Source organism: Heptranchias perlo, chromosome 8, assembly GCF_035084215.1.
Source record: "Heptranchias perlo isolate sHepPer1 chromosome 8, sHepPer1.hap1, whole genome shotgun sequence".
In the NCBI taxonomy this organism is placed as follows: Eukaryota; Metazoa; Chordata; class Chondrichthyes; order Hexanchiformes; family Hexanchidae; genus Heptranchias; species Heptranchias perlo.
The window spans coordinates 14,641,871-14,653,807 of NC_090332.1; the positions used below are offsets into that span (position 1 = coordinate 14,641,871).

Here is an 11,937-nt window from a genome sequence, read left to right on the forward strand (position 1 = left end):
AAGGACAATTAATATGGTGATCTTTCAAACTTCACTCTGGTACTGGTGAAGTTAACACAAGCTTCAGAAGAACTCACTGCTGCCACTGATAAAACGAATGAAGATATTTAGGACGAGGGGATTTCAAATTGGGTCACCAGTGGAATTTAATTTGTGCAGTAAATAACCACCATAAAACCAGCATAATACATGCAATTATTTAGAGTGTGGTGCTAATAAAGCCAAGGTCATGAGTTCAAACATCATAAACGGCCATGAACATTTCAAGGATTACCTCTAAACACAGCATGAAGATTTAAAACTACTGTGCAAATGGATTATCATAATATGTCACAAACAATTGGAAAAAAGGAAGCTTCAGCCAGGAAACAGACTCAACAGGTTTACTTATATGCTCTCTAGAGTTTAAATTGGTAACATCATGACAATAATGATTCAAGTAGAAATGCCCGTTTTATAATAGCACCTGAAACAGGTTCCAAAGTGTTATGATTAGGGACTAGCCCAGACTGGTGTTATTTTTGCCTGTGTGGTCTACATGTATTTTCTTTGTTCTAATTTTTCATTGAGTTTTAATTTTTTTAAATGTCTCAACAGAAATATCATTTTATTCAATCAGTTATTTAGATATTCTATTTTTAGTGTAGGTAAATTTCTATAGGCTTACAGTTAAATTATTTCTCCTTTTTTTAGGATATTAGTGACAGACCAGATCTTACCCTGCAGCTCATTTTTTTTGATGGAGAAGAAGCATTTCAATATTGGTCTGAGAATGACTCACTTTACGGTTCTCGACATTTGGCGCGGAAGATGGAGAGGACGGCACATCCACCTGGTGCAACTGATACCAACCAACTGCATGGAATTGTAAGTACTGACCACCTTCAGAAAGGCAAGAAGTGATTGTCATCTTGACAGTAGATAAGATGTACATCAATAAAACATTGAAGAATAACAATGCAGCTTTTCTCAATCGCAAATTAAAGCAGTGTTCCTAAAGATCCAATAAATCTCTTTTCTCTGTGTGTTAATAGCAATGTGAAGTTGGAATATTTGCGTTAATGGCATTGTGAGGTCAGTGTCTCTAGTTAATGCCAGTATGAGGTCAGCATGCCTGGTTAATGTCAGTGAGACACTGAATTGTCTGGTTAATGGCTAGGTCAGGTTGTAGTGTCTGGTTAATGGCTAGATGAGGTTGCAGTGTTTGATTAATGGTTAGGTAAGGTTGTAGTGTCTGGTTAATGGCTAGGTGAGGTTATAGTGTCTGGTTAATGGCTAGGTGAGGTTGGAGTGTCTGGTTAATGGCTAGGCGAGGTTGGAGTGTCTGGTTAATGGCTAGGTGAGGTTGGAGTGTCTGATTAATGGCTGGGTGAGGTTGGAGTGTCTGGTTAATGGCTAGGTGAGGTTGGAGTGTCTGGTTAATGGCTAGGTGAGGTTGGAGTTTTCTGGTTAATGGCTAGGTAAGGTTTGAGTTTTCCAGTTAATGGATAGGTACGGTTGGAGAGTCAGGGTTAATGATTGGCTGAGAATGGAGTGTCTTTGTTAATGGTAGCGTGTGGCTACCGTGCCTTTGTTATTAGTAGTGTGAGTTTGGAGTTGCTTGATTTATGATGTTGCAAGATTGGAGTGTCTGCATTAGAAGTACTGTGAGGTTGGAGTTTTTTTTTTATTTGTTCATGGGGTGTGGGCGTCGCTGGCAAGGCCGGCATTTATTGCCCATCCCTAATTGCCCTTAAGAAGGTGGTGGGGAGCCGCCTTCTTGAACCGCTGCAGTCCGTGTGGTGAAGATTCTTCCACAGTGCTGTTAGGAAGGGAGTTCCAGGATTTTGACCCAGTTGAAGGAACGGCGATATATTTCCAAGTCGGGATGGTGTGTGACTTGGAGGGGAATATGCAGGTGGTATTGTTCGCATGTGCTGCCCTTGTCCTTCTAGGTGGTAGAGGTCGCTGGTTTGGGAGATGCTGTCGAAGAACCTGTATTAACAGTGTGAGATAGGAACAGTTGTTTTGTTTTCTGCATTTTGTTTTGTAGATTGGCTGTAAACACAGGAATCCCATTGTCACCAATGGTATGCAACAAACTTGACTTTGCCTTATCTTACTCCTGCATATGTGTTCTACTAAAATAGATGTAAGCATTGGTCCTCTGGGAATTTGTTTAAGTGGCTTTATTAGAGAAACTGAGAGAAAAACATATTTTATATTTAGATGTTTACTGATCTGTTTAATTCCTCCATATAGTAAAATACCTTCTTTATGGTGGTATATGTATTGTAAAGCTGAAAGCTATTGGCTGGGATTTTCTAATCAGCAGGTAATATGGATTTGCCACAAGGTAAAATAAGTTAACACTGCAATTATTTTCCATCCACAGCAGCACATACATTAGTTAGATAATCAGAGATTTCACAGGTAATATCCAAACATTTTACTCACACGTATAATGTACCCTTAACTTGGATAATGCCCCCAAGGCAATTCGCAAACAGCAGATCATATACCAAGCAGGAATGGGGAGAAGGTTAGAGAAGGTGACAGAAGACAAGGCCCAAAAGGTCAGTTCTGAGGAGGGTTTTGAAGGGGAGAAGAGATGTAGAATATAAATTTAGGAAGAAAGCACCACTGTGCAGGTTTGTGATATTTAATACTATAAATGTAGACTACTGTCAGCCAATAAAGGAGGAAGGGCATCGGGCCAATGGTGAAGTGTGTGCTAGATGACAAAGATATTTGTAAAAATTAATTCCTCTGATTAATATGCAAACACACATAGAAGTTTTATTTTATTAGAGACGTGATTCTATGCTGGTGGAAGATGGAGGTACTTTAAATAAAAATAAATAAATAGGCATTGTGATATAAGGCTTACCTTTTATTTGCCTTTTAATAATGAACAACATCAGGAACTGATAGTCATTCAACTGCCCTTCCTTGATTGCCTTAAGAAAATTGGGACTGATGCTGTTCCCGTTGACTCTGAGTGAAGGTCCTTTAGAACAAGTTTCCAGAATAAAGCGGTTGCATATTAAAGACTTAGTTGGATTAAACCAGAGGAATCTGGATTCTGAAGGTAAAGGAGCCCTGATCACCTTAAACTACCTACATTCTCATCACACCCAGACCTAGTGGTTTTTAACCAATAATCCATTACCGTTGTCTAGCCAGTACCAGTTTAATTGCAAAATTAGACAATAACTGTATTTCCCACAACAAAATCTCAGTTACTATTCCATCTTAAAAACTTTAAAACAAAGATAACCATGTTGATTTTAGGAAACCCACGTTAATTTAAAGCTGCCTTTCTTTGATAAATCAATCTATATTACTACAAATAAATTATTAGCAAACAAAGAAACAAGTTTCAAATGTACTATCTTAGGGAAGGGATAATGATATTACTATAAGGTTAAAACAATTTACCAACCCATAAACATTTTAATGATGGAATTTACACCAGATGGGACCCCTTTCTTAATTCTACTGGGTCTATTTGGTAGTCGCTGGGAGCTGATTAATCTGTTGATTTGCTAATGCTCTAACTTAACAAACTGCTTACATTCCTTATAGGACCTATTTGTCTTATTGGATTTAATTGGTGCTCCAAATCCAAGATTTCCAAGTTATTTTCCAAATACAGCTCGATGGCATAAAAGACTACAGCTAATAGGTAACTAAAACTAGCAGAAATATAAGTTATGTTGATTATTATACATTTGGTGGCTATTATTTGTCGCAAATTTGTTTTTCATTTTCTTACATTTTGTTTCCTCAGCTCTTTCCTTCTGAATTGTATGTACCCCCTAATTGTTGCCCCCCAGGAGGTTACTCCCTTCCATATTTCTCCTTCAGCTGGGAGACTGGTACAGGCTGGATGTGGAAGACTTTTATATGTCTATAATAAATGTAATTTTATGAACTGCAATAAGGAACTGCACTTTAAACTAACTTAAAACAATTCTCCTCAATGAGATGGGAGAACATGACACTGAAGTGGGGTATTATCCCACCTCCCTCCTCCCATAATGCTAGGTTGTTAGCTCAGTCAAGGAAAAAAAAAGCTGATAAATATCTGATTAGGAGCAAAACGAAGGTTATGAGATATGTATAAATTGAGTTGTTAGGGCTGGGTGTGGTGCTGTCATCTTACAAAGGGCAGTGGGCAAGGTTAAATATAGAAAATATGGAGGATATAGATAACTTGGAAATTCTTATTATTGCTTTTAGGGATTGGGGTATATTTATGCAGACCTTTCTTTCTGAGGATTAAATAGGTGGGAGAGTGAATAATTGTGTACATCCTATCCAATCTGTGGAAGAATCAGACTTGATTGGTAAAAGGCCTTTTTGGTAAAGGAAAAACTGGTTTAAGCCATTCTTTGATGTTGTACATATTTTTGCAACAACCCAATTTTCAGTTTACTCAATGTTGCACATTCATGCATCAACATGCATTTACCATTGGTAAAAGGCCTTTAAGGCCATTGTTCTTAAGGAATGCTAAAGAAATGGGGAAATGTGTTCAAGGACAGATGAGTTACAATGTCAGCTGAGGACATACAGTGGAAAACCAAGCCATCTGGACAGTAGTAGTTACTGTTCTGTATTGAATTAATTCTCATTCCCATATTTATGTATTAATCTGTGATTCTACTCAATGGCTTCTTATGGAATGTCCAAAACTGATTTATGACCATTGGGGATTTCTACATCCAGGCTATAAAAAAAAGTGATGCAACTGCAGCTAGAGCTGGATCACAAATGGCACATAAGGAGATGGCCGTTGATTGCAGAACTTCAAAATGTTAGTGGCAGCTTCTTGGATAAGCAATTCCACATATTTCAAAATTCTTGCATTAAATTATTAAGCTTGGTTGTTATACCACACATAGCACGTGAGAGACAGAAGCAAAAAATGGAGTCAGGGAGGGAGAAGATTCAAGATCATCTTGATACTTCATGGTATGAACCAAGGAAACGCATGTTGATGCATGAATGGGCAACACTGAGTAAACTGAACGTTAGATTGTGGCAAAAATATGTACATCATTAAAGAATGGCTTAAACAGTTTTTCCTTTCATAGAATTATACAGCACAGGAGGCCATTCTGCCCGATGTGCCTGTACCAGCTCATTGAAAGAGCTGTCCAATTCGTCCCACCCCCCTGCTCTTTCCCCATACCCCAGCAAATGTTTCTTTTCAAGTATATATCCAATTTCCTTTTGAAAGTTACTGAATCTGCTTCCACCATCCTTTCAGACATTGCATTCCAGATCATGACAATTCGCTGTGTTAAAAAAATTCTCATCTCCCCCCTGGTTCTTTTGCCAATTATCGTAAAAGGAATTATTTTGTCTTCAGTATTTTATTAAGCAATTTTCCAGCTCCCAAATGGATGGCATTGAAATTTCAAAAAGGGCAATGCCTGTGGTCTCATTAAGGAATAGTGGAAACAAAAGTAGTGGCCTAGGTAAATAATGGGGAAACCACATTGAAGATGAAACTAGTTTATAGGAGGCCATGTGCCCAGTGTATGAACCTAGCAAGTCCGCAAATCAGCAGGTGGCTCGCTCACATGCTGAGACCTTAATTCTGGCATGAATATGGTATCGGTGTTATTTTTCTTGATCACTCCTGCTCCTAGCAAACCTAACAGTACACATATCCCGATGCTTTGATTGCACTAGGATAAAGTGACAATCTACTAACATTTGCCAGAAAAACATACTGAGCCATGTATAAATTGCAACCAAACCAACTTGCTTAATGTTGTCCAACAGAGCGCCGTCTGCATCGACTGGGTGTGCTGAGTGACCATCCCAATGAGGTGAAATATTTCTGGACCAAAATGCGAGCAGGGCATATTGATGATGACCATACACCATTTTTACAAAGAGGTATATTGTAGCATGTCACAATGAGGGAAGAAGTTTTTCTCTTTTGTACTCTGTGCCTCTATTTATAGAGCAGCAGAGTGGGACTAATTGGGTAGCTCTTTCAAAGAGCCAGCACAGGCACGATGGGCCAAATGGCCTCTTTCTGTGCTGTAAGATTCTATAATACTTCCCAATTGTTTTATACTTCTTGACTTTGTCATATAAATAGAATTGCCTTTCTAATATCTACATGTTACTTACCTAGATTCATTGATTATAGCCTATTTCTACACAGTGCTGTGTTTTTATCTTTTTCTTTCCTGTTCCCCCCCCCCCACCTTTTTTAAATGATCTACAAGAAAATGTAAGATCAATGCAGAAGCCACCAGAGGTAGAAATTTCTTTGTGTGCTATTTTTAACAAATTGATTAGTACATTGGGATGAGATTCTTGTTATTTAATGAAATTGTTAACTCATTTAAAATAATGATGAAATGGTGAAATGAACAGTTTCATCAGAGACTGTTAACCAATTTGCTACAAATAGCAAACAGTAGAATTTCTCCCATAGGCAGCGCTGTAGAATGCAAATCTAGAATTGTACACAATTCATCCCAATGCTGGCCCCACCTTCTTGCAGCTCTTAGTGGTGTATTCCTAGGCAGATGAAGACATGTTCCCAGATAACTTTGAATTTTCACATTAAAAATTATGCATTCTGGTTAATTTTATTTTTCTTACTTCACAATTATTGGACTTTGATCCAATTGTTTTAGGAAAAGTAAGTAACATTGTGTTTATCTGAATTCAGCATACCAACCAGACTATCACTTCTTGGAAAGGCACCCTTCTTCTTCAGATATACTCTCTCACTCCTGCTTCCTCCTCCTTTCCCCCCACCTGTTCATTGACCCCTCCCCTTCCACAGTTGGGTCATTTTCCCTGTCCAATCCCTGCCTCACAGAGTTCATAAAAGCACTCTACCTTGCTAATCATAATCTCCCTGTCATTACAGTCCCAGCTGCAGCTCACATCTGACATTGCTACTTCATTCTGCGATTGGACTCTGGTGGCCACACTAAGTTTAGCCGGAGCAGCAGTTTTATCTGCTTTACAATGTTTTTTTTTCAAACTTGGGTCCTACCAAAGCTCTTTTTAAGAAGTAGACACGATCAACACAATGATATCGTTCAATCATCATTAGCTTCGTTGTGCATCCGTTCATGTCCAACATTGTATTGCTTATTATGTTAAGTACCTGCCCATGATGCACACTCAACCCGTTTGAGAGTCCCATTCACCATGACTGGGGGAAGGTAAGGAGTCCACCTATCTACACCAGTTGTGACCTCGTAACTGGCCATCTCATATCTTACAAGCTCACATGGCCTCTCGGTTTGCAATGCAGGATTTCTATGGTACCTGCAATGGTTTGCTTGGTGGCTTGCCCCACCACATTTAAAACACTTGAGCTCATTATCTTCAGAACTCTGACTTCTGCTTAGATGGCACCATCTGGTCTTACTTGAGGCGGGCTGAGCAGTTGGTCTACTTAGTGGGCTATCCATCCTTTATCAAAATCAGTTTGTTCTTTCCAAGCATGTAACTGATTTTGCTGCACCTAGTGCACAGAGGAAATATTTCCTCATTGATTGGGATTAGCTCTGTTTTAGAACACAACTGGTTATCAGCAATCCTGCTGAAAATCAGCTTAACTATTCCCTTGTTAAACAGAACACAGAAAGTGCAGAAGAGAACTGAAAAAGGAAATAAGAGGGGCAAAGAGAGTGTAAGAGAAAAGATTAGCGAGTAACATAAAAGGGAATACTATGGTCTTTTATGAACATATAAAGAGTAAAAGTATAGTCAAAGGAGGGTTGGGGCCAATTAAGGACTAAAAGGAAATCATCTTGTGGAGGCAGAGGGCATAGCTGAAGTACTAAATGAGTATTATGCATCTGTCTTCACAAAAGAAGAGGATGCTGCCAATATCACAGGAAAGAAGGAGGGGGTAGAGAAATTGGATAGGATAAAAATAGATAAAGAGGAGGTGCTTAAAAGGTTGACAGTACTCAAAGTAGAAAAGTCACCTGTCCAGATGAGATACATCCTCGGTTGTTCAGGGAAGTATGGGTGGAAACAACAGAGGATCTGGCCACATTCTTTCAATCCTCCTTGGAAAAGGGATTGGTGCCAGAGGACTGGATGGTTGCAAATGTTACATCCCTGTTCAAAAAAAGGGAGAGGGATAAACCCGGTAACTACAGGCCAGTCAGTATAATGTCGGTGGTGGGGAAACTTTTAGAGACCATAATCCGGGACAAAATTAATTGACACTTGGAAAAACATGGATTAATAAGTGATAGCCAGCACAGATTTGTTAAAGGCAAATCGAGTCTTAAAAATTTGATTGAGTTCTTTCATGAAGTAACAGAGAGGACTGATGATGGTAATATGGTTGATGTTGTGTATATGGACTTACAAAAGGCTTTTGATAAAGTGCCACATAATAGACTTGTTAGCAAAATTGAAGCCCATGGGATTAAAGCGGCAGTGGCAGCTTAGACACAATATTGGCTAAGAGACAGAAAGCAGAGAATAGTGGTGAACGGTTGTTTTTCAGACTGGAGGGACGTATACAGTGGTGGCCCCCAGGAGTCAGTATTAGGACCACTGCTATTTTTGATATATATTAATGACCCAGACGGATATAAACAACATAATTTCAAAGTTTGCATTTGATACAAAACTCGGAAATTAGTAAATAGTGAGAAGGATAGTAGCACACTTCAGGAGGACATAGACAGACTGGTGAAATGGACAGACTTATGGCAGATGAAATTTAATGCAGAGAAGTGTGAAGTAATGCATTTTGGAAGGAAGAATGAGGAGAGGCAATATAAACCAATTGGTATAATTTTAAAAGGGGTACAGGAACAGCGTGTTTTGGGGGTTCACATATGCAAATCTTTGAAGGTGGTAGGACAAATTGATACGGTTGTTTAAAAAAAGCATACAGGATCCTGGGCTTTATAAATGGAAGCACAGAGTACAAAAGCAAGGAAGTTATGCTAAACCTTTATAAATCGCTGGTTAGGCTTCAAGCTGGAATATTGTGTCCAATTCTGGGCACCGCACTTCGGGAAGGATGTCAAGGCCTTGAAGAGGGTGCAAAGGAGATGTATTAGAACTGTACCAGGGATTGTAAACAATTTTACAACACCAAGTTATAGTCCAACGATTTTATTTTTAATTCCACAAGCTTTCAGGGGCTTTCCCCTTCCTCAGGCGGTGTGGGAAAGCCCCCGAAAGCTTGTGGGATTAAAAATAAAATCGTTGGACTATAACTTGGTGATGTAAAATTGTTTACAATTGTTAACCCCAGTCCATCACCGGCATCTCCACATCATGTACCAGGGATAAGGGACTTCAGTTATGTGGAGAGATTAGAGAAGTTGGGATTGTTCTCCTTAGAGCAGAGAAGGTTAAGGGGAAATTTAATAGAGGTGTTTAAAATTATGAAGGGTTTTGATAGAGTAAATAAGGATAAACTGTTTCTACTGGCAGGAGGGTTGGTAACCAGAGGACACAGATTTAAGGTAATTGGCAGAAGAACCAGAGGGGAAATGAGGAGAATTTTTTTTACACAGCAAGTTGTTATGATCTGGAATGCACAGAAAGGGTGGTGGAAACGGATTCAATAGTAACTTTCAAAAGAGAATTGGATTTTTACTCGTAAAGGGAAAATTTGCAGGGCTGTGGGAAAAGAGCGGGGGTGTGGTACTAATTGGATAGCTTTTTGAAAGAGTTGGCACAGGCACAATGGGACAAATAGTCTCCTTTTATACTATATGATTCTATAAGGGAAACATCATTAAGATAAAACTTGGTGAGGTTAGTTTTAACTAAATATGGAAGGGACAGGTATTAAATGTAGAATACAAAGGAGGACTGAATGATGCAAAGTACATTTTGCAGAACCCAACAGTAGTGAAATGGTTAGGGAATGGTGTGCTTGAGAAGGCCATAAAATAACTAGCAAAATGGCAAGTGAGATGAGAAAATAGAACAGTTGTTCATATTGGCCTTTGATGCATTTCATCAATAATGCATCTTGATACACTTCAGAAGAGATCTGCCTCAAATAGAGTAAATGCATTTTATTAACTTGTTGAAATTCATACATCTCATGATCAGAATACTGTAGAATGTGACATTGAAAGGTATGAACCAAATACATGTCAATTAATTCTTCACTGTTTTATGTTCCAATAGGTGTTCCCATTCTGCATATTATACCTACACCTTTCCCTCAAGTGTGGCACAGCATGGAGGATAATGAGCACAATCTGGATCCAACAACAATTGATAACCTTAGTAAAATACTGCAGCTGTTTGTTTTGGAGTATCTCAGATTATAATATAGCCCTAGTGCACACAAAATGAATGGTTCAAACCAAATCGATTTCAGAAAATTCAAAGTAGCAGCGCTCGCTGCCTTAATGTAATTGCCTTACTGTCCAATATTTACAAGTAACCAAATTTACTCACCCAGTTAATGCCCGTTTGTATTTAATGTGTTGACTGAATCAATATTGATTGTTATTAACCAATAAAAGCTTCATGGTGTGCATTCTTGGTAAACAGTGCATACTGGTATTAGTTTGTTTGTCTTTTTTTAGTAGACGTTTGAATCCTTTTTGTTTTAATTTACGGCAACACTTTTTAACATGGGAAAATAATTGTGTCATCCCTCGTACAGACATTTTAATCACAGAATTCCACTTTTGCCACGTGGACAAAACTTTGATAAATGTAAACATGACAAAAAAGGAGAACCATTCCAAAATATCTAGCTTTTATATAAATTCACATTCAGCAGTGCCATAAAAATTGTCTAATTGCTTGTATGGATGTGAACAAAGTGTGATGCCATTAACTTTTGTTGTCTGTGCACATTTCCTTTTTGAGTTTAAACATAGCATTTCTTTTTATACTCCATTATTAAATGGAAAGAATATTCAGGAAAAAAGAATGGCTAATTGTGAAACCCAACTTTGAGAGAGTACATAATGGGAAGTAATAAATACAAGATTAACGAATAATGAGTTGGGGAATAATTTCTGCTGTTCACTGATTTTAATAAAAAGTGGATGTGGGTGTAAAATGGAAAAATCTGCTTTGCATTTGTCACTAATTTTGGCTAAAATTAGCAAACAGCAGAGAGACTTCAAAAAATAATGGGTTGAAATTGCACAGAGTGCCCTCAATAATAAAACATTAGTTTGTGTAAAATTTTCTCTGCTATTTTTAATGAGGGAATTAAAATAAACAGGATAAGGCCTTTGCTGAAATGTTAGGAGACGAAACATTACTTATGGTGCACAATGCAATTTCGACCCAAAACAGTCTGTATCTAGTAATTCTAGCAAATCTTTTCTTCTGTTTCCGTGCCCTTACCATGCACTGGAATGTATCTTCTTGTGCTTTACTTTTTTGATGTGTTCATTCGCAGGTTATATCATATTTGTAAGTTTCAGAAAGGGTTCTGTATTTTTATCTATTTGTGAGGTGCCTGCTTTCTCTAAAATTTAATAAAAGCATGACTGTAGCAAAAAGTTGTTTATTTTTCAACTAGCCTTTGGTCACTTCACAGATGTTGACTGGAACCATTGTATGGTTGAACTCTACATCTTTCCACACTGTTCCTAACTTGGGAGTCCTCAATGCTGACACTGGGTGTCTTAGGTGGAAAAATGTTTCTTTATCTAGTATTGACGCCCCTTACCTTTTAACACATTTCCACAAAAAGTAAATTACACATTGAGAAAGCAAATGAGCTTGTGATATTTTACCATGCAGTTGGTGTTGAGCTATTTTTGCTGCAGAGTTGCACAATGCATTTAATGGGCGTTATCACATTTCTAATTAGGCTTCTGTCAAATCTTTGTGTCAGAACCAGACCCATCTACACTAAGATGGTTTGCTAAAGACATAAATATGCCATAATTAATTTCCCTTTCCCCTGGATGTCCATTGCATAACTGTGGCTTGCAGCCATCC

At 38.2% G+C, this 11,937-nt stretch overlaps 1 protein-coding gene across 3 annotated transcripts in view; it reads left to right on the forward strand.

The window, feature by feature from the left end:
* Positions 1-10,520, forward strand: part of qpct (glutaminyl-peptide cyclotransferase) — a 33,685-nt gene extending 23,165 nt beyond the window's left edge. For all 3 annotated transcript variants that reach the window (XM_067988710.1, XM_067988711.1, XM_067988709.1), the window contains exons 4-7: positions 694-867; positions 3,568-3,667; positions 5,779-5,895; positions 10,150-10,520. In XM_067988710.1, the coding sequence (XP_067844811.1) occupies positions 694-867; positions 3,568-3,667; positions 5,779-5,895; positions 10,150-10,295 (537 nt within the window). In that variant the 3' untranslated portion in view covers positions 10,296-10,520. The remainder of the gene's footprint in view (positions 1-693; positions 868-3,567; positions 3,668-5,778; positions 5,896-10,149) is intronic.
* Positions 10,521-11,937: the final 1,417 nt, after the last annotated feature.